Genomic DNA, 22,544 nt, shown 5'->3' with positions numbered 1-22,544 from the left:
TATTCATGTTAGCTTGCAATAATGATTATTTTGATGGAAAACCAAATGTAACTTCTTACGTCGATATTCCTTCTTAATTCGCTCCATAACGTTATGGAAAAGGCGATAACTATGGCAAAATGTGTCAACTCCTCTCTTGCGGCTGAAAAAAAAAATCGGCAAATTTTCAGGCCTTGTGGACGGGTTTTGATAATAGGGCTAGACATTTTTAATACACCTGGCAACCCTGATCGCATTCTTCAGAATAAAGAAACGCCATAACTGTGATGTCAAGAGGATAACTTTTGTGTCCGTTTCTCTTCATTACTAAAGGTATGTGATAGCAAGTTTAAACAGTCTAATATCGAAAGAACGTCATAACATGCAAGATAACAAATCCGTCCGGTATTATGAGTTATTGTTTGTGTCAAACCCAGTGAGTGAAAAACGTGATTAAAAACTATTTTACAAGTCACATAGACTTGGGGGACTTCTGAGTGAATGTACATCATTTCGACAAGGTCATTTCATAAAGAATCAATTTGCGATTTTTTTGTTCATTTTACATGTTATTGGTTTTGTGTAATATGAAGGTCCTGAGCTGGTAAAATGGCGGCGTCCACTCTGTCTGCGGAGGAGCCCCTCGACTTCTTTTGGATGTCTATTTTGGGTGTCTTTTTTGGTGCGGTCCGGCGGGCTGGATTTCAACATCCACGGACCGGCCCAATCTTATCCAATTATAGACGTTTATGTTTTACAATTTCAGCCAACCCTTGGCTTGGCCCAAACATTTGACCGGACCGAATTCATGCAGCTTTAAGGAGAGGGGTCCAGCTGCAACGTCATCTCTCAGAGCAGTCGGCCCTGTGCGGGTCTCTGTGCTGCCTGCCGATAGGTCGTCTATCGGTGCAGTGCATCTCTCAGGAAAAGTGGGGGTTTCGAAAGGTGCCACTCAATACTTCGTTTGGGTTATCAGACTTTAGTCATGATCTGCAGAAATGACAGTAAGGAATTTCAGATATGCAACAAAAAAAAACTCACTGAACTGTATCTTTGAACTTTACCTACCTAACCATAGTTAAGTTGTTCGTAAATGTAAATGCTAGCTAACGTTAGCTACCTTATAACAAGCATTTATTTTACTATGTATTATTTGTTATTGAATATTTTAACCCCCACTTCTCCTGATATTGATCCTTTGGAAACCCCCTTCTTCTCCTTTGTATCATTCCTTTGGAAACCCCCACTTGTCCTTATATAGTTCATTTGGAAACGCCCCCTTCTCCATATATAGTTCCTTTGGAAACGCCCACTTATCCTGAGAGATGCACTGCACTGAGATGACATATCAGTAGGTGGCAGGCAGCATAGAGACTCTGAGAGATGATGTCACAGCTGGACCCTACTGGCTTTAGGGTTTGTTTGTAAATTCACTCTAGAGTGCGCTCTGGGCGTTGGTAAATTCAGAGGATTGTCAGATTGTCTGCATTTCGCTCAGTGCAGGCAGTAATGGGGCAGCAGTAGAGACTGACAATTTCACGGTCACACTACAGTTTTGAAGCTGAATGTAATGATTATCAGTTTTCTACATGTGCACTAATATTCAGACACATTCAGTTGTTTCCGTCTTTATAAATGTTACTATCGTGTGAACGGGAAATACAATACATTTTTGTAAGTGTTAATACGTCAGAGACATGGTTGTTCAGGAAAATAGTTCATAATACTGCCTTAAACAAACTGCAACCTAAATGGTTTTGAGTCATTTATGGATTTATGTGAATTGAGGAAATCTACTATAGGTTAAGAGTACTTACGTTGTGTCATTTAAAGTGGGCACTTTGGGTCTAATGGGAATGAACGTTGAGTTGTCAGTGCTTAGCTACCTGATCTATTGAAATTAGATCATTGAATTTGAAAAATATAATATATTTTTAGAGAATAAAGAAAGCGCCAGAACTGTCAAGGCAATAACCTTTGTGTCCGTTTGTCTTTATTACTACTGGCTGACTCAGATTAAGTCTGAGACCGGTAACATCAACAGTGAGGACAAACCCAGCCTGCCTCTCTCCTTCCACACTGAGTCCAAACCTACAGTCACTGGGTCCTGATTGTGACAGTGGAGCCCAGTTTGCACTGCAGGATCCAGAGATGGCATCAGTGAAGCTGGAAGACTGCAGTCAAACACTGGAGCTGAATGTCAACATTAAAGATGAAGAGGAGGAGATTGGTAAATCTCTTAATCATGGTAAGAGCATGCTCTTTCTTTTCTGTAATTCTGACATCACACATCCCTGCCAAATTCCAGACTGCACAGCAGTGGTTGTTTTGTACATTTTTACACTTACATTTTAGTCATTTAGCAGACGCTGTTATCCAGAGCTGTCACGTCCTGGCCAGTATAAGGTTAATTGTTTTTGTAGTTTGGTCAGGACGTGGCAGAGGGTATTTGTTTTATGTGGTTCGGGGTGGTGTGTTTGTGTAAAGGGTGTTTGATTTAGTATTTCCGGGTTTTTGGTTGATGGTCTATGTGTTTGTATTCTATGGTTAGTCTGGTGTGTGTGTTTCTATGTTTGGTTAATTGGGGTTGGGACTCAGAACTAGCATACCCCCCGCAAACTTCCGGCGAATTCACTAAGAATTTACTAAATTACTCACGATAAACGTTCACAAAAAGCATAACAATTATTTTAAGAATTATAGATACAGAACTCCTCTATGCCCTCGATATGTCCGATTTTAAAATAGCTTTTTGGTGAAAGCACATTTTGCAATATTCTAAGTACATAGCCCAGGCATCACAGGGCTAGCTATTTAGACACCCGGCAAGTTTAGCACTCACCAATATCAGGTTTACTATTATAAAAGTTTGATTACCTTTTGTTGTCTTCGTCAGAATGCACTCCCAGGACTGCTACTTCAATAACAAATGTTGGTTTGGTCCAAAATAATCCATCGTTATATCCGAATAGCGGCGTTTTGTTCGTGCGTCCCAGACACTATCTGAAATGGTAAATCAGGGTCGCGCGCATGGCGCAATTCGTGACAACAAAAATCTAAATATTCCATTACCGTACTTCGAAGTATGTCAACCGCTGTTTAAAATCCATTTTTATGCCATTTTTCTCATAAAAAAGCGATAATATTCCGACCGGGAATCTCCTTTTAGCTAAACAGAGGAAAGTAAACAAAGCTTTCGGTCGACGCGGGCACGAGCCTGAGTCTCACAGTACTGTAACCAGCCACTACCCAAACGTGCTACTTTTTTTCAGCCAGAGCCTGCAAAGCCACGATTCAGCTTTTTACCGCCTTCTGAGACCCTATGGCAGCCGTAGGAAGTGTCACGGGACAGCTAAGATCCTCACTCTTCAATAAACAGAGACAAGAAGAACGACACCTTGTCAGACAGGCCACTTCCTGCCTGAAACCTTGTCAGGTTTTTGCCTGCCAAATGAGTTCTGTTATACTCACAGACACCATTCAAACAGTTTTAGAAACTTTAGGGTGTTTTCTATCCATATGTAATAAGTATATGCATATTCTAGTTACTGGGTAGGAGTGGTAACCAGATTAAATCGGGTACGTTTTTTATCCAGCCGTGAAAATACTGCCCCCTAGCCATAACAGGTTAAATAAAGGTGAAATAAAATAAATAAATAAAAGTTCCCTTGCAACAATTTAGCTTTTGCAACGAGACCATTAAATATATTTAAGACAATGGTAGAAGAGAGTGTAGTTCTGTTCAGTTTGGACTTCAGTTTATCGCTAACCTTATCGCAGGGACTTTGAAGCACTAACTTACATCATCTGCATGCTGCTCTTGGAATAAATTGATGATAGCAAAGATTCCATCTTTGACGAGGCCACAAATGGAATAGGTACTAGCTAGCTTAATAGTTAATATTTGCGCGCTAGCTCTGCATATTCAGCTAGTGTGTGTGCGCGATTGACTGGATTAACCTCACTTCAGTTACGTTCATTGAGTGCCTTTCAGACAGTAGATACGACCCCTCTGTTACCTTGCCAACTAAGGAACTGGCAGTGGATCAAACCATTGTGAGGCAAAGGGTGGGGGGGTCGCAATCTTTTGAAACTTAAAAACGCGCTATTAAGTGTCTATAATCAGCACAATTGCTTTCATTGCGTATTATTAATATTACTTAAATTACATAGTTATGTTTCAGTGATATATTGGGGGGGACAAATCATATTTTTCCAAGGATGGGGGGGTCGTGTCCCCCCGTCCCCCCCGGGATTTCCGCCCCTGGTCTCAGTTGTTGAATCTTGTTATGTTCATACAAATATTTACACATGTTAAGTTTGCTGAAAATAAACGCAGTTGACAGTGAGAGGACGTTTCTATTTTTGCTGGGTTTACATTGTTCCTCAAAGAAGTTATCAGCAAAGTCAGTGCTAGTGGGAAAAGACGTGTAATTGTTTGGGGGAGGATAAGACTGTCTTATTTAAGAAGCTCTTTGAAGAGGTAGGGTTTCAGACGGTGCTACTGGAAACGGCATATATAGATGACATTTGTCTAAAGATTCTCTAAACATTTTATCCATTCGACGGGTGGATTTTTATTTAGCTAAACTTTCTTTATTGTGACAAATTATGATGGAAAGTGTTTTCAAATAAATGATTGACGAATGTCGCTGTGTAACTATAAATCTCCACCACATATTTAATTTTAAATGCCTACTGCTTACATTTTTTTTCAGCTATAACAATAATGTTTCTTTGCAGGACAAGGATTGTCCTGACTTTCAAGAATGCCTGAATTGCTTCACCTTACTTTTCTGGCAAGTTTCACACTCCAATTATTTCAGATCTACAGGACTGCAAGTTTCACCATGGCACTGACTGTGGCAATTTTGTATTTAACTGAAGCGAAGGATATACTGCTCTTCCTGGACCAGGCCCAAATCACCGTCATTCGTAAGAAGAGAAGACTCTGCTACAGAGGTCGGCGAGCTGGATGCCTGGGGAAACTGCGTCCACGAGTGGATAATTGGCCTCTACCCTCCGTTCTTCTGGCAAACATGCAATCACTGGAGAATAAACTGGATGAGCTCCGTTTGACACCATTCTATCAACGGGATATACAGTACCAGTCAAAAGTTTGGGGCCTCCTGGGTGGTGCAGTGGTCTAAGGCACTACACTGCAGTGCTAGCTGTGCCACTAGATATTCTGGGTTCAAGTCCAGGCTCAGTCGCAGGACGGTGCACAATTGGCGGTGCACAATAGGCCCAGCATCGTCCGGGTTAGGGGAGGGTTTGGTTGGCAGGGATGTCCTTGTCCCATCACGCACTAGCGACTCCTGTGGCGGGCCGGGCACAGTGCACGCTGACAGTGTTTCCTCCGACACATTGGTGCAGCTGGCTTCCAGGGTTAAGTGGGCATTGTGTCAAGAAGCAGTGCGGCTTGGTTGGGTTGTGTTTCGGGATAGACGGCTCTAGACATTCGCCTCTACCGAGTTCGTACGGGAGTGGCAAAGTTGAGACAAGACTGTAACTAGCAATTGGATACCAGGAAATTGGGGAGAAAACAGCGTAAAAAGGAGAGGTTTCGACGTTTTAGAACACCTACTCATTCAAGTTTTTTTCTTTATTTTTACTATTTTCTACATTGTAGAATAAAAGTGAAAACATAAACTATGAAATAACACATATGGAATCATGTAGCAACCAAAAGTTACTACAACCAAAGTGTAAAACAAATCAAAATATATTTGAGATTCTTCAAAGTAGCCAACCTTTGCCTTGATGACTGCCAAGAGTGTGCAAAGCTTTCTCTCAACCAGCTTCATGAGTGTCACGTTGGTATAAAGGGATCAGGAGACAGGCGCAGGAATGTGTAATAGGGTTTTTTATTTATCCAAATTACTGCGTGCCATGTAAAGGCACGGAGACGAAGACCAAACAAACACATATACAAAACACAGGGTTGAGACCCAAACAAAAGAGTGAGGAGTACCTCGAATGAATAGACGGTGCGAGACCCATAACATACACGCACAATGATACCACACGGGACGAGACCCGTAATCATCTGCACAATACAAGTGGCACGAAAGCCAAAACAACAAGGCACAACGGACATTGGAACAATAATCGACAAGACAATGGTGAACAAAGGGCACACTTATACAATTACTCATCGGGGAGAATATGGGAACCACGTGAGCGTAATGACACAGTTCAGTTCCTAGAGGCCAGTGACGTAGACCTCCGAAACTGGTGCACGGAATGAGCAACAGTACCGGAGGGATCCGTGACAATGAGGTAGTCACCTGGAATGCATTTCAATTAACAGGTGTGCCTTCTTAAAAGTGAATTTGTGGAATTTCTTTCCTTCTTAATGTGTTTGAGCCAATCAGTTGTGTTGTGACAAAGTAGGGGTGGTATACAGAAGATAGCCCTATTTGGTAAAAGACCAAGTCCATATTATGGCAAGAACAGCTCAAATAAGCAAAGAGAAACGACAGTCCATCATTACTTTAAGACATGGTCAGTCATTCTGGAAAATTTCAAGAACTTAAAGTTTCTTCAAACTGTCTCTCATGAGGACCGCCACAGGAAAGGAAGACCTAGAGTTACCTCTGCTGCAGAGGATAAGTTCATCAGAGTTACCAGCCTAAGAAATTGCTGCCCAAATAAATGCTCCACAAAGTTCAAGTAACAGACACATCTCAACATCAACTGTTCAGAGGAGACTTCGTGAATCAGGCCTTCATGGTCGAATTGCTGCAAAGAAGCCACTACTAAAGGACACCAATAAGAAGAAGAGACTTGCTTGGGCCAAGAAACACAAGCAATGGACATTAGACCGGTGGAAATCTGTCCTTTGGTCTGATGAGTCCAAATTTGAGAGTTTTAGGTTCCAACCGCCGTGTCTTTGTGAGACGCAGAGTAGATGAATAGATGATCTCCGCATGAAGCATGGAGGAGGAGGTGTGACGGTGCGTTGCTGGTGACACTGTCAGTGATTTTATTTAGAATTCAAGGCACACCTAACCAGCATGGCTACCACAGCATTCTGCAGAGATTTGGAAAATAGGTGTGCCCAAACTTTTGACTGTACTGTAAAAAAAATGTATATTCTATGTTTCACTGGGTTGTGGCTTAACAAGGACATGGATAATATTTTTCGTAGCTGTCTATTTACCACCACAAAGCGGTGAGCTGTATAAGGCCATAAGCAAACAAGAAAATGCTCACTCCTAGTGGCCGGAAACTTTAATGCAGGAAAGCTGAAATCCATTTTGTCCTATTTCTACCAGCATGTCACAGATGCAAAAAAAAAACGAATCTAGATCACCTTTACTCCACACACAGAGACACGTACAATGCTCTCCCTCACCCTCCATTTGGCAAATCTGACCATAATTCTATCCTCCTGATTCCTGCTTAAAGCAAAAACTCAAACAGGACGTACCAGTGACGCACTCAATACGGAAGAGGTCCAACGTAGCGGATGCTAAGCTACAGGACTGTTCTGCTAGCACAGACTGGAATATGTTCCGGCATTGAGTAGTATACCACATCAGTCACCGGCTTCACTAATAAGTGCATCAACGACATCGTCCCCACAGTGACCGTACGTACATATCCCAACCAGAAGCCGTGGATTACAGGCAACATCTGCACTGAGCTAAAGGCTGGAGCTGCTGCTTCAAGGAGCAGGACACTAATCCGGACGCTTATAAGAAATCCCGCTACGCCCTATGATGAACCATCAAGCAGGCAAAGCGTCAATACAGGACTGAGATCAAATCCTACTACACCAGCTCTGACAGTCGTCAGGTTGTGGCAGGGCTTACAAACTATCACAGATTACAAACGGAAACCTAGCAGCGAGCTGCCCAGTGACGCGAGCCTACCAGTTGAGCTAAATGCCTTTTATGCACGCTTCGAGGCAAGCAACACCGAATCATGCATGAGAGCACCAGCTGTTCCAGCCGATGTGAGTAAGACCTTAACATTCACAGGGCTGCAGGGCCAGACGGATTACCAGGACGCGTATTCAGATCATGTGCTGACCAGCTGGAAAGTGTCTTCACTGACATTTTCAACCTCTCCCTAACCCAATCTGTAATACTTAGATGTTTCAAGCAGACCACCAAGGTAACCTGCCTAAATGACTACTGACCCGTAGCACTCACATCTGTAGCCATGAAATGCTTTGCAAGGCTGGTTATGGCTTACATCAACACTATCATCCTAGGACCCACTCTAAATAGCATACCGCCCCAACAGATCCACAGACAACACAATCTGTATTGCACTCCACACTACCCTTTCCCACCTTGACAAAAGGAACACATACGTGAGAATGCTGATCATTGACTACAGCTCAGCGTTCAACAACATAGTGGCCACTAAGCGTATCACTAAGCTAAGGACCCTGGAACTGAACACCTCCCTCTGCAACTGGATCCTGGACTTCCTGACGGCCCGCCCCCAGGTGGTGAGGGTAGGCAATAACAACTCCGCCATGCTGACCCCTCTGGGATCCATGCTTAGTCCCCTCCTGTACTCCCTGTTCAACCAAGACTGCGTGGCCATTAAGTTTGCCGACAACACGACAGTGGAATGCCTGATCACCGACGATGATAAGACAGCTTGTAGGGAAGATGTTAGAGACCTGGCAGTGTGGTGCAAGACAAAGGAGCTGATCGTGGACTACAGGAAAAAGAGGGCCGAGCACACCTCCATTCACATCGATGGGGCTGTAGTAGAGAAGGTCGAGAGCTTCAAGTTCCTCAGTATCAACATCACCTTTCATGGTCTAGGCACACCAATAGTCGTGAGGAGGGCACAACAACGCCTATTCCCCTTCAGGAGGGTTAAAAGATTTGGCATGAGTCCTCAGATCCTCAAAATGTTCTACAGCTGCACCATCGAGAGCATCCTGACTGATTGCATCACTGCTTGGTATGGCAACTGCTTGGCATCCGACTTCAAGGCGCTACAGAGGGTAGTGCGTATGGCCCAGTACCGCACTGGGGCCGAGCTCCCTGCCATCCAGGACCTCTATACCAGGCGGTGTCAGAGGAAGGCCCTAAAAATTGTAAAAGACTCCAGCCACCAAAGTCATAGACTGTTCTCTCTGCTCCCGCACGGCAAGCGGTACCGGAGCACCAAGTCTGAGACCAAAACGCTCCTTAACCTCTCTTGGGTAGGGGGCAGTATTTTCACAGCCGGACGAAAAACGTACCCAGATTAAACGGCCTACTACTCGGTCCCAGGAACTAGAATATGCATAGTATTAGTAGATTTGGATAGAAAACACTCGGAAGTTTCTAAAACTGTTTGAATGATGTCTGTGAGTATAACAGAACTCATATGGCAGGCAAAAACCTGAGAAAAATCTAACCAGGAAGTGGGAAATCTGGTGCTTGTAGTCCTTTCAAGTCATTGCCTATCGAACACACAGTGACTTAGGGTTCATTTTGCACTTCCTAAGGCTTCCACTAGATGTCAACAGTCTTTAGAAAGTTGTTTGAGGCGTCTATGGTGAACAGAGAGCGAACAGAGGAAGTTGGAAGTTGTTGACTCAGGAAAGCACATGAGTTCATTGGCGCGCCCTCACGTGAGGGGTAGCTGTGTTCCAAAACGTTTTTCAAGACACTGGAATCGTCCGGTTGGAATATTATTGAAGTTCTAAGTTAAAAAGGCCCTAAAGATTGATGCTATACAACTTTTGACATGTTTGAACGAACGTAAATATAACTTTTTTTGACTTTGTCGTGACATTATGGCCGAGCTTCCTACACTTGGAGTAGCTTACTGAACGCGCAAACAACAAGGAGCTATTTGGACATAAATTATGGACTTTATTGAACAAAACAACATGTATTGTGGACCTGGGATTCCTGGAAGTGCCTTCTAATGAAGATCATCAAAGGTAAGTGAATATTTCTAATGCTATTTATGATTTTAGATGACTCCAAAATGGCGGGTATCTGTATTGCTTGATGTCTTTTTCTGAGCACAGCACAAGCTTTTTTGAAATCTGTCACAGCGGTTGTATAAAGGAGGTGTTCATCTATAATTCTTTGAATAACAGTTTAATATGTTATCAACGTTTATGATGAGTATTTTTGTAAATTGTTGTGCTGATTCACCGGCAGTATTGGAGGCAAAATATTTTCTGAACATCATGCGACAATGTAATATGCTGTTTTTGGATATAAATATGAACTTGATCGAACAAAAAATGCATGTATTGTGTAACATGATGTCCTAGGAGTGTCATCTGATGAAAATCGTCAAAGGTTAGTGCATAATTTTAGCTGGTTTTCTGGTTTTTGTGACGCCTGTCCTTGCTAGGAAAATGGCTGTGTGGTTTTTCTTGTTTAGGCTCTGTACTAACATAATCTAACTTTATGCTTTCGCCGTAAAGCCTTTTTGAAATCGCACAATGTGGTTACATTAAGGAGACGTGTATCTTTAAAATTGTGTAAAATAGTCATATGTTTGAGAACTTTGAATTATGACATTTTGTGGTTTTGTGGTTTTGAATTTGGCGCTCTGATTTTTCACTGGCTGTTGAATAGTTTGAACCGTGGGTGGGATGGTCGTGTCCCACCTCCCCAAGAGAGGTTAACAGTTTCTACCCCCAAGCCATAAGACTACTGAACAGGTAATCAAATGGCTACCTGGACTATTTGCATTGACCCCCTTATTTTATTCTTATCTATTATTATGTTTTGCACTGACTCAGGCTCGATGTACACTCACTCGACTCTAACCACACACACCACTAAAACACACAAAACACACACATATTGACGTGACACACAAATACATTCACATTCCTTCACGCTCTGAATACTTATGTAAATATGGTATTTCTGTTTTTTATTTTTAATACATTTGCAAGAATGTCTAAAAACCTGTTTTCGCTTTGTCATTATGGGGTATTGTGATGTCATGGGGTATTGTGTGTAGATTGATGAGGAAAATAATACATTTTATCCATTTTAGAGTAAAGCTGTAACGTAACAAAATATGGAAAAAGTCAAGGGGTCTGAGTACTTTCGAAATGCACTGTATGTGAATTCAGGAAATCTACTATATAGGTTAAGTGCACTTACGTTGTTCAATTTAAAGTATGCACTTTGTGTCTAATGGGAATGAATTTTTGTCAATGCTTAGCTACTTGATCTATTGAAATTAGATAATTGAACAGGAAAAAACATAATATTTTACAGAATAAGAAAGTGCCAGAACTGTCAAGACAATCATTTTTTGTGTCCGTTTGTCTTTATTACTTCAGGCCGACTCAGGTCAAGTCTGAGGCCGGTAACATCAACAGTGAGGACAAACCCAGCCTGCCTCTCTCCTTCCACACTGAGTCCAAACCTACAGTCACTGGGTCCAGATTGTGACAGTGGAGCCCAGTTTGCACTGCAGGATCCAGAGATGGCATCAGTGAAGCTGGAAGACTGCAGTCAAACACAGGAGCTGAATGTCAACATTAAAGATGAAGAAGAGGAGGAGGAGATTGGTAAATCTGTTAATCATGGTAAAAGCAGGTTCAATCTATTCTGTCATTCTGACATCACACATCCTTGCCAAATGCCAGACTGCACAGCCATGGTTGTTTTGTAAATTTTTACACTTACATTTGAGTCATTTAGCTCGGGTTGGGATGTAGGATTTGAGCATAGCCTGAACGTAGGGAGGGGCAGTTCCCTTTGTTTCTCTGTTGGCAAGTACCATGGTCATGTAGTGGATGCGAGCTTCGACTGGAAGCCAGTGGAATGTACGGAGGAGCAGGCTGTGACATGGGGGAACTTGGAAAGATTGAACACCAGACAGGCTGCAGTGTTCTGGATAAGTTGCTAGACAAAGTGACTAGGCGTAATAGTGCCTGAAATAATGTGATTTGTCTCGTATGAGACATGCTGTTGCTAGGCCTATGGGGCGGCAGGTAGCCTAGTGGTTAGAGCATTGAACTTGTAACCGAAAGGTTGCAAGATCGAATCCCCGAGCTGACAAGGTAAAAATCTGTCGTTCTGCCCCTGAACAAGGCAGTTAACCCACTGTTCCTAGGCCGTCATTGAAAATAAGAATTTGTTCTTCACTGACTTGCCTAGTTAAATAAAGGTATAAAAAAATGTTAAATAATATTAAAATGAGCTGAGGCTCACTAGAGTTAACAATTATTTGTGGGAACTGCGAACTACTTAACCTAAACATCCCCCAAAACTACATGGATGGGAAGCATGTGTGATAAAACCTGTACTCAGAAGCCGACTGTCTAACTCATGAAACTTTGAGATCAGGCACTGTTGCAGCATGACCATAGAAACTGTAGGACCACCCGTGAAAAGGCACTTGAGTAAAAGTATTATGAAAAAGTGAGCGCTAACCAAGGACAGATGGCAGAGGGTTAAATAATGAACATAATTAGGGAAATCAAAAACAGTTGTACACAATAAGACAAAACCAAACGAACAGTGAAACATCGATCTGTGGTAACTAGTAAGCCGGCGACGTCGACCGCCGAACGCCGCCCGAACAAGGAGAGGGGCCGACTTCGGCGGGAGTCGTGACACCGTCATTGTAAATAAGAATTTGTTCTTAACTGAGTTGCCTAGTTAAATAAAGAAAAAAAAGAAAAGGATGGTATTGGAGCGAGAGCTGCATGCGTAGCCTATTGTGTGGCAAACAGGTGCTGTGAGATTACAATATTATATTTCTGACCGTTTGGAACAGTTGTAAACGACACTAAATAAATAATGTGTTCTAACGGAAAATGATTGTAAAGCCTTTATTACAGCATAGCACACATTAAAACCTTTATTACAGCATAGCACACATTACAACCTTTATTACAGCATAGCACACATTAAAACCTTTATTACAGCATAGCACACATTAAAACCTTTATTACAGCATAGCACACATTAAAACCTTTATTACAGCATAGCACACAGTAAAACCTTTATTACAGCATAGCACACAGTAAAACCTTTATTACAGCATAGCGCACATTAAAACCTTTTACAGAATAGCACAAAAAACTGCTCAAATTGGGAAATTGCTTTATCTGACATGTTGCAATTGCGTGAGGCTTGGTGCTCACAGAATCAATAGGCTATCAAACAAACTCAAACAGGCAACAGAAGCAGGATCTATCTTCTTTCTGTAGATACAGTGCATTCGGAAAGTATTCAGACCCCTTGACATTTTCCACATATGGTTAACGTACATCCTTATTCTAAAGTTGATAAAATAGTTTCCCCCCCCCCACTTTTCTCATGTAATGACAATGCGAAAACAGATTTTTAGAAATGTTTGCAAATGTATTCGAATAAAAAAAACTGAAGGACACCTAAGTGGCCAGCAGTCTAAGGCACTGCATCACAGTACTTGAGGCGTCACTACAGACCCGGGTTCGAACCAAGGCTGTGTCACAACCGGCCGTGACCGGGAGCCCCATAGAGCGGCGCACAATTGGCCCAGCGTCGCCCGGGGTAGGGGAGGGTTTTGCCTCTCATGAGCCCTTTGGGGGAGTTGCAACGATGAGAGAAGATCATAGTTAGTTATGATGAAATTGGGAAGACATTTTTTTTTTTTATAAAACACTGAAATACTGCATTTACATAAGTATTCAGACCATTACTCAGTTCTTTGTTGAAGCACCTTTGGCAGTGATTACAGACACGAGTCTTCTTGGGTATGACGCTACAAGCTTGGCACACCTATATTTGGGGAGTTTCTCCCATTCTTCTCTACAGATTCCCTCAAGATCTGTCAGGTTGTTTGGGGAGCGTCGCTGCACAGCTATTTTCAGGTCTCTCCATTGGTGTTCAATCAGGTTCAAGTCTGGGCTCTGGCTGGGCCACTCAAGGACATTCAGAGACTTGTCTCGAAGCCACTCCTGCATTATCTTGGCTGTGTGCTTAGGGTCGTTGTCTTGTTGGAAGCTAAATCTTTGCCACAGTCTGAAGTCCTGAGCGCTCTGGAGAAGGTTTTCATCAAGGATCTCTCTGTACTTTGCTCCGTTCATCTTTCCCTCGATCCTGACTAGTGTCCCTGCCGCTGAAAAACATCCCCACAGGATGATGTTGCCACCATGCTTCACTGTACGGATGGTGCCATGTTTCCTCCAGAAGTGACGCTTGGCATTCAGGCCAAAGAGTTCAACCTTAGTTTCTTCAGACCAGATAATCTTGTTTCTCATGGTCTGAGTCCTTAGGTGCCTTTTGGCAATCTCCAAGCGGGCTGTCATGTGCCTTTTACTGAAGAGTGGCTTCTGTCTGGCCACTCTACCATAAAGGCCTGATTGGTGGACTGCTGCAGAGATTGTTGTCCTTCTGGAAGGTACTCCCATCTCCACAGAGGAACTCTAGAGCTCTGTCAGAGTGACCATCGGGTTCTTAGTCACCTCCCTGACCAAAGCCCTTCTCCCCCGATTGCTCAGTTTGGCCGGACGGCTATCTACAAGAAGAGTCTTGGTGGTTCCAAACTTCTTAAACTTCTTAGGGCTAGGCCCCTTTTTTCTCAATTTCCACCTGAATAACGTGCCCAAAGTAAACTGCCTGTTGCTCAGGCCCTGATGCCAGGATATGCATATAATTGGTACCATTGGAAAGAGAACACTTTGAAGTTTGTGAAAATGTAAAAATAATGTAGGAGAAAATCCAAAGAAAAACCAACGGGAATGTTTTGTTTTTGAGAGGCTATCCTCTAAGAATGGCAAGTATAAGGTCATATTGAACATTAGCTCCCTGGATGCAATTCCTATGGCTTCCACGGGTGTCAGCAGTCTATGTTCAAGGTTTCAGGCTTGTAACTTCAAAAACGAATAAGAAACATCAGTTTTAAAACAGGGACACAGTCTTAGAAATTTGTGTTTGCGCGCCATGAAGACAGGACGCACCTGCTAAAGTCGGTTTCCTATTGAACATACTTCTTTCCGTAAGAAATATTATAGTTTGATTACATTTTAGGGTATCTGAGGAGTAAATATAAACGTATTTTGACTTGTTGAAACAAAGTTTAGGGGTAGATTTTCGGATTCCTTTCTCTGCATGTTGAACGAGTGGATTACTCAAATCGATTGCGCCAACTAAACTGACTTTTTGGGAAATAAAGAAGGATTTTTTTCTAACAAAACAACACTACATGTTATAGCTGGGACCCTTTGGATGACAAATCAGAGGAAGATTTTCAAAAAGGTAAGTGAGTATTTAATCGCTATTTGTGAATTTATGAAACCTGTGCCGGTGGAAAAATATTTTGATGTGGGGCGCCGTCCTCAAACAATCGCATGGCATGTTTTCGCTGTAATAGCTACTGTAAATCGGACAGTGCAGTTAGATTAACATGAATTTAAGCTTTCACCCGATATAAGACACTTATATTTACGTAAATGTTTAATATCCATAATTTTTATGATTATTTATTTGAATTGCGTGCCCTCCAGTTTCACCGGAAGTTGTCCCACTAGCGGGACGCCAAGGGACCTTAAATGCTGCAGACATGTTTTAGTGACCTTCTCCAGATCTGTGCCTCGACACAATCCTGTCTCCGAGCTCTACGGACAATTCCTTTGACCTCATGGCTTGTTTTTTAGTTTTTTTTTTAAAAATTTGAAGGTGTGCTTAATGTTTCATACACTCAGTAAATATGGATGATTTCTAAAACCAGGCACATTTAACAGTTAGGCTATTGATTACAGACCTATTTAAGTTGGTTTCCACACTCTTCAAAAATATTGTTTCAGAATCACAGACAGTGACCGCTATCTAACGTGAGAGAAAGCGCATGTTATAAAATAATGTAATTTTTATTAGTGTTGCACCATTGTTCTTACATAATATAACCATATACAATTTCAGTAGCACATGTCTTAGTGATGGACTGTGCCATCCCTATGGCCTCTGCAATGGATTAGTCCACCGAGACAGGAGCCAATCAGACGGGTGTCTTGTGTGCCATGAAAAAATGAATCTATTTGCGACTGTTCGACTGCTACTATACACATCATGTATGGTTCACACTCTCCTTCGTCCCCTGGAACTTTCCAGTGCTTGTAGCACTCTATGCCATATGGCCTCAAATTGTACTGTTCTGTTTTTCTCATTACACCCTTTCAATATTTTAAATATTACATTTGATTCATCCACTGTCGAGGAGATGGAGGATTCTTTTCAAAACCATTAACGAGAAAAGTATGGTCTACCCCATTGGGTAGCTCACTGCACCCCCATATACCATGTCTTGAAATATGCAGATAGACGGATTCAAAGTAAATTTACATTGTAAAACTTCTGCCAACTTTCTAAATGTATTGCACTACAAGAAGGCATGGATTATTGAGTCATCGTTAGTTTTACACTTAAGACATGGGGAGCAGCCTTTGGTGGGCCTGGGAGGGCATTGGCCCACCCACTTGGAAGCTAGGGCCAAAAAAATCTTAATGAGTTTTTCCCCACAAAAGGGCTGTATTACAGACCGAAATACTCCTCAGTTTCATTAGCTGTCCGGGTGGCTGGTCTCAGACGATCCCACATGTGAAGAAGCCGGATGTGGAGGTCCTGGGCTGGCGTGGTTACATGTGGTCTGCGGTTGTGAGGCCGATTGGACATACGGGCCAAATTCTCTAAAATGATGTTCGAGGTGGCTTATGATAGAGAAATCAACATTAAATTCTCTGGCAACAGCTCTGGTGGACATTCCTGCAGTCAGCATGCCAATTGCACGCTCCCTCAAAACTCGAAACGTCTGTGGTGATGTTGTGACAAAACTGCACATTTTAGTGGCATTTTGTCCCCAGCAGAAGGTGCACCTGTGTAATGATCATGTTGTTTAATCAGCTTCTTGATATGTCACGCCTGTCAGGTGGATGGATTATTTTGTCAATGGAGAAATGCTCACTAACAGGGATGTAAACATTTTTGAGAAATAAGCTTTTTGTGAGTATGAAACATTACTGAGATCTTTTATTTCAGCTCATGAAACCTTTCGACCAACACTTTACATGTTGCATTTATATAGACCATAAGCCTGACTGTTACCCACTTTTAGAATAGATGTATTCCCCGTTTGTATTGTACAGCCTACTGATGAGTTCATATGTTACCGGTACAGCCAGAAGAGGACTGGCCACCCCTCAGAGCCTGGTTCCTCCTTTCTAGGGAGTTTTTCCAAGCCAATGTGCTTCAACATCTGCATTGCTTGCTCTTTGGGGTTTTAAGCTGGATATATTTTAAAGCACTTTGTGAAAACTGCAGATGTAAAAAGGGCTTCATAATATAAATTTGAATGACATGTATATCACACCAACTGACTTGTTCTTCTGATGTTCTTCACACAGGAGACCATGTTGAGACATTCTCTACATCCAGAGAGCAACAGCAGGAAGATCACAGAGCTAAGAGGTCTCACCACTGCCCAAATTGTGAGGAGATTTTCCCATTTCTATCAAATCTAAAAATACACCTAAAAATACACACAGACCAGAATCTGTATTCCTGCACAGATTGTGAGAAGAGATTCACAACATCACAGGCTCTGACAGCTCATCAGAAAGTGCACACTGGAGAGAAGCCATACTTCTGCTTTGTCTGTGGGGAAAGTTTCTCTCAACAGGGCCACTTAAAAACACACCATCGAATACACACAGGAGAGAAGCCATACTCCTGCTTTGACTGTGGGGAGAGTTTCTCTCAACAGGGCCACCTAAAAACCCACCAACGAATACACACAGGAGAGAAGCCATACTCCTGCTCTGACTGTGGAAAGAGTTTCTCTCAACTGGGCAGCTTAAAAACACACCAACGTATACACACAGGAGAGAAGCCTTACTCCTGCTCTTACTGTGGGGAGTGTTTCTCTCAACTGGGCAACTTAAAAACACACGAACGTATACACACAGGAGAGAAGCCTTTCTCCTGCACTGACTGTGGGAAGAGCTTCACAACATCACAAGCTCTGACAGTTCATCAGAGAGTGCACACTGGAGAGAAGCCTTACTACTGCTCTGAATGTGGAAAGAGTTTCTCCCAATTGGATATGTTAAAATGTCACCAACGAATACATACAGGAGAGAAGCCTTACTCCTGCTCTGACTGTGGAAAAAGTTTCTCTCAACTGGGCAACTTAGAAGCACACCAACGTATACACACAGGAGAGAAGCCTTACTCCTGCTCTGACTGTGGGAAGTGCTTCACAACATCAGCTGAGCTAAAAGTTCATAAAAGATCACACACAGGAGAGAAGCCTTACACCTGTTCAGACTGTGGAAAGAGTTTCTCCCGATTGGATATGTTAAAATGTCATCAGCGAATACATACAGGAGAGAAGCCTTATTCCTGCTCTGACTGTGGAAAAAGTTTCTCCCAACTGGGCAACTTAGAAGCACACCAACGTATACACACAGGAGAGAAGCCTTACTCCTGCTCTGACTGCGGGAAGAGTTTCTCCCGATTGGATACCTTAAAACGCCACAAATGTACACATAAAGGACAGAAGCCCCATCAGTTCTCTCAGACCAGCTAAGAATTAAAGTCACTCCATCACTTAAATATGCCCTATGTAGAAATCACTCCACCATTTCCTGGATGTTAAAATTGCAATAGTTCTAATAGCCTAAAACAAGCAGTCATTGTACCATCTAAACCGCTGAGAAATATATTTTCCATAACCAAAATATTGTATTTTGAGCTGTTGTACAAAAACGGAAGTAAAAAAACGCAAAAAACAAAACTTCAGAACAGGAAAGCATAGAAATAGTGCACATAGAATAGATCTACTGCTTCTTAGACCGAAAGAAGCCTCACTCCTTGTCTGACTGGAAAATGCTTCACAGCACTGGGTGATCTAAAAGTTAATCAGCGAACACACACTGGGGAAAAGCCTGTGTGTACTGCACTGCCTGTGGGAATATTTTATCTCTATTGGACACCTTAGCTAGGCTTGGGCTTTATCCAGATTGTCATACCTTCATACCGACCTTGTGCCATACTGGAATATTAGGTAATACTGGCACTGAACACAAGGGGTGCTATTTTCAAACCCCACAATGCCTCTGAAGGTTAGCGATGCTAACAAATCCCATAGAGAATGCTAACGAGGTCTCTGACCGAAACGTTTTTTTCAGAACAGACATCCCAGCTCAAAGTTATACAAGCAGCAAATAAATGGTACTCACAGTTCACTGCACGCAAAAAAAATATATGTATATTAGACAGCATCCAGGAGTAGTTAGCTAACTAACTACTATATTAGCAAACCAAATGCACAACTGCAGAGCATTTAGCACATTTTAGACTGTTAACTTAAAGGGATATTCCTCATCTCCAGCACCACCCCAACATCAACATGTGAATATTGCGTGTATCTGTAGTAAAAAAAGATTGAGGAAGATAAGTGTTTCTAATGACATCATCGGTGGGCATCGTGTGATTTTTGACCAATTTATGAGGAGGCATTGCCTACTAATTGGTTGATGATGTCATTTTCACATGTTGATGTTTGGTTGGTGCTTCATTTCCCTTTAATAGAGTTATAAGATATTATATATTTATTTGTCACATATATGTACCGACAGATGTAGCCTATTGAATACCATTATAGAATATGCATTAAATGCATCCTCCAATTGTAAAGTCTGTCTGTGCCCATACAGGAGACAGTGTTGAGAGCAGCATGAAGATCACAGAGCAGAGGTCTCATCACTGCCAGTTCTCTCAGAACAGTTAAGATTAGAGTCATAAAATAAGTTGTAACAGTAAATTTAATCAAATGAAGAAAGCGTAGAACACTCTATTGTAATCCTATTGTTTCTCACTGTGAGCGAACTGTGCAGAGGAAAGAGAGCGTTATAAAATGTTAACCTCTTTACTTTACTGATCACTGTGCACCTTGTCTGTTTTGGTGTGTTTTGTTAGCTTCTAGTGTAAAGATATTGAGATGACCTTGGATTTTCATTTAGTGTTAAGTGTGAGGCTTTTCATTTTAAAAACAAACAGTTTATAGTTTAACAGTTGATGGGGTGGTACTGCTTCCCTCTCAGCCTGGTCTGACTCTGTCTGTGGGGAGAGTTTCAACTGGGCAACTTTAAAAACACACCAACTGAATACACACAGGAGAAAAGCCTTACTCCTGCTCTGTGGATGGGTGGGCGTATAACACGAACATCTAGCAACCCAAAGGTTGCAATGTTTGAATCTCATCACAGATGACTTTAGCATTTTAGCTAATAAGCAACTTTGCAACGACTTACTACTTTTTAGCTACTACTTAGCATGTTATCTAACCCTTCCCCCCAAAAAGTTTTACCCCTAACCCTAAACTTAACCCAAAGCATAGGCACCTAGCTAGTATTAGCAACAATAAATTGTAATTCGTAACATATTGAACATTTGTAACATATTGTACAAATTCCAATTCATAACATATCATACAAATTGTAATTTATACGTCCTACAATTTGTATTCTACATTACATGACCAAAAGTATGTGGACACCTGTTCATCGAACATCTCATTCCAAAAACATGGGTATTAATATGGAGTTGGTCCCCCCTTTGCTGCTATAACAGCCTCTTCCGGGAAGGCTTTCCACCAGATGTTGGAACATTGCTGTGGGCACTTGCTTTCATTCAGGTTGTCCATCTGCAGTTTTCTGTGGGAATGAGTTAGTAGACACAACATGTATCAGATAGAGATGATGTGATGATCAGTTTTCTGTGGGAATGAGTTAGTAGATACAACATGTATCAGATAGAGATGATGTGACGATCAGTTTTCTGTGGGAATGAGTTAGTAGACACAACATGTATCAGATAGAGATGATGTGACGATCAGTTTTCTGTGGGAATGAGTTAGTAGACACAACATGTATCAGAAAGAGATGGTGTGATGATCAGTTTTCTGTGGGAATGAGTTAGTAGACACAACATGTATCAGATAGAGATGATGTGATGATCAGTGTTCTGTGGGAATGAGTTAGTAGACACAACATGTATCAGATAGAGATGATGTGATGATCAGTTTTCTGTGGGAATGAGTTAGTAGACACAACATGTATCAGATAGAGATGATGTGATGATCAGTTTTCTGTGGGAATGAGTTAGTAGACACAACATGTATCAGATAGAGATGATGTGATGATCAGTGTTCTGTGGGAATGAGTTAGTAGACACAACATGTATCAGATAGAGATGATGTGATGATCAGTTTTCTGTGGGAATGAGTTAGTAGACACAACATGTATCAGAAAGAGATGGTGTGATGATCAGTTTTCTGTGGGAATGAGTTAGTAGACACAACATGTATCAGATAGAGATGATCAGTTTTCACCACTAGTTTGGGGGGATTATTTTTGCTATTAAACAACTGTTTAATGATACACAGGTTATGAAACAACTACATGTGTTTATTAAGTTATCTTTTAAAAGCAGATTTGTTTTAGTCATTGATAATTAATGTGTTTGGATAACTGCATAAGTTAAGTTAATTGATCTGCCAATTAAAAATAAAGTTACATGAATTTGAACTGGTCAAACTCTTCTCTTTTATAGTTAGTTCTTCATATTAGATCTGACAGTATGAATGGTTCTTATGGTTGTATTCAGTTCTTCATATTAGATCTGACAGTATGAATGGTTCTTATGGTTGTATTCAGTTCTTCATATTAGATCTGACAGTATGAATGGTTCTTATGGTTGTATTCAGTTCTTCATATTAGATCTGACAGTATGAATGGTTCTTATGGTTGTATTCAGTTCTTCATATTAGATCTGACAGTATGAATGGTTCTTATGGTTGTATTCAGTTCTTCATATTAGATCTGACAGTATGAATGGTTCTTATGGTTGTATTCAGTTCTTCATATTAGATCTGACAGTATGAATGGTTCTTATGGTTGTATTCAGTTCTTCATATTAGATCTGACAGTATGAATGGTTCTTATGGTTGTATTCAGTTCTTCATATTAGATCTGACAGTATGAATGGTTCTTATGGGCTGAGTGCCTGTAGTGTTTTGGTATGACTACAGTCAGGAGTTTTCTCTGACCCTGTGATGTCACCAGGACAGAACCACATGTCTCTATCACACTCCAGCCCAGAAGGTGGTGGTGATGCACCTTTAACGTTGGTCTGAACACCACCAATAAACACCAAACAAGAAGAACGCATGCTCAGTGATCATGCCGCAAAGCAATCGAGAGCAATGGTAATGGTCTTTTTTGAAGGCACTAAAAGAAGGTCTGTGGTAAACACAGGCTTAGGAGATCTTATACGTTTTGTTCTATGAGTTCATCTTCATCAGCTAACATCATTTTTTTTGCATTTTGATGAATTTATGTATAAAATAAAGCACATAAAAGCTTCATAATTCCTAAAGGTCATGTTAAATGACTGATATCTCGTAGAACAAAACGTGTAACATCTCCTAAGCCTGTGTTAACCTCAGACTTTATTTTCTGGATTCATCCCAAACCATATTCTTTCTCCATAGGGATGGCTCAACTCCTTTCCAGTCTTTAGGACCACATGCTGGTGAGTTCTATGAAAGATCACACAGCGAGTGCACACAAT

At 41.6% G+C, this 22,544-nt stretch overlaps 1 protein-coding gene across 5 annotated transcripts; it reads left to right on the top strand.

The window, feature by feature from the left end:
• The first annotated feature begins 171 nt into the window (after positions 1 to 171).
• On the top strand, positions 172 to 21,499 carry LOC106592060 (uncharacterized). Of its 5 annotated transcripts, none has more exons than XM_082962360.1 (5): positions 185 to 312; positions 1,995 to 2,227; positions 11,261 to 11,491; positions 17,315 to 17,398; positions 19,628 to 21,499. In XM_082962360.1, coding segments are annotated over exons 2-5 (414 nt in total). In that variant the 5' UTR covers positions 185 to 312; positions 1,995 to 2,130; the 3' UTR covers positions 19,630 to 21,499. The 5 variants fall into 5 exon arrangements, with proteins under 5 accessions (XP_082818484.1, XP_045552722.1, XP_082818486.1 ...); XM_045696769.2 differs by having other exon boundaries at positions 187 to 312; positions 11,261 to 11,509; XM_082962358.1 differs by having other exon boundaries at positions 172 to 312; positions 17,315 to 21,499.
• Positions 21,500 to 22,544: the final 1,045 nt, after the last annotated feature.

The sequence above is a fragment of the Salmo salar genome, chromosome 16 (assembly GCF_965601325.2).
Source record: "Salmo salar chromosome 16, fSalSal1, whole genome shotgun sequence".
NCBI classification, from domain to species: Eukaryota; Metazoa; Chordata; class Actinopteri; order Salmoniformes; family Salmonidae; genus Salmo; species Salmo salar.
This window is presented reverse-complemented; position numbering and strand designations above follow the sequence as displayed.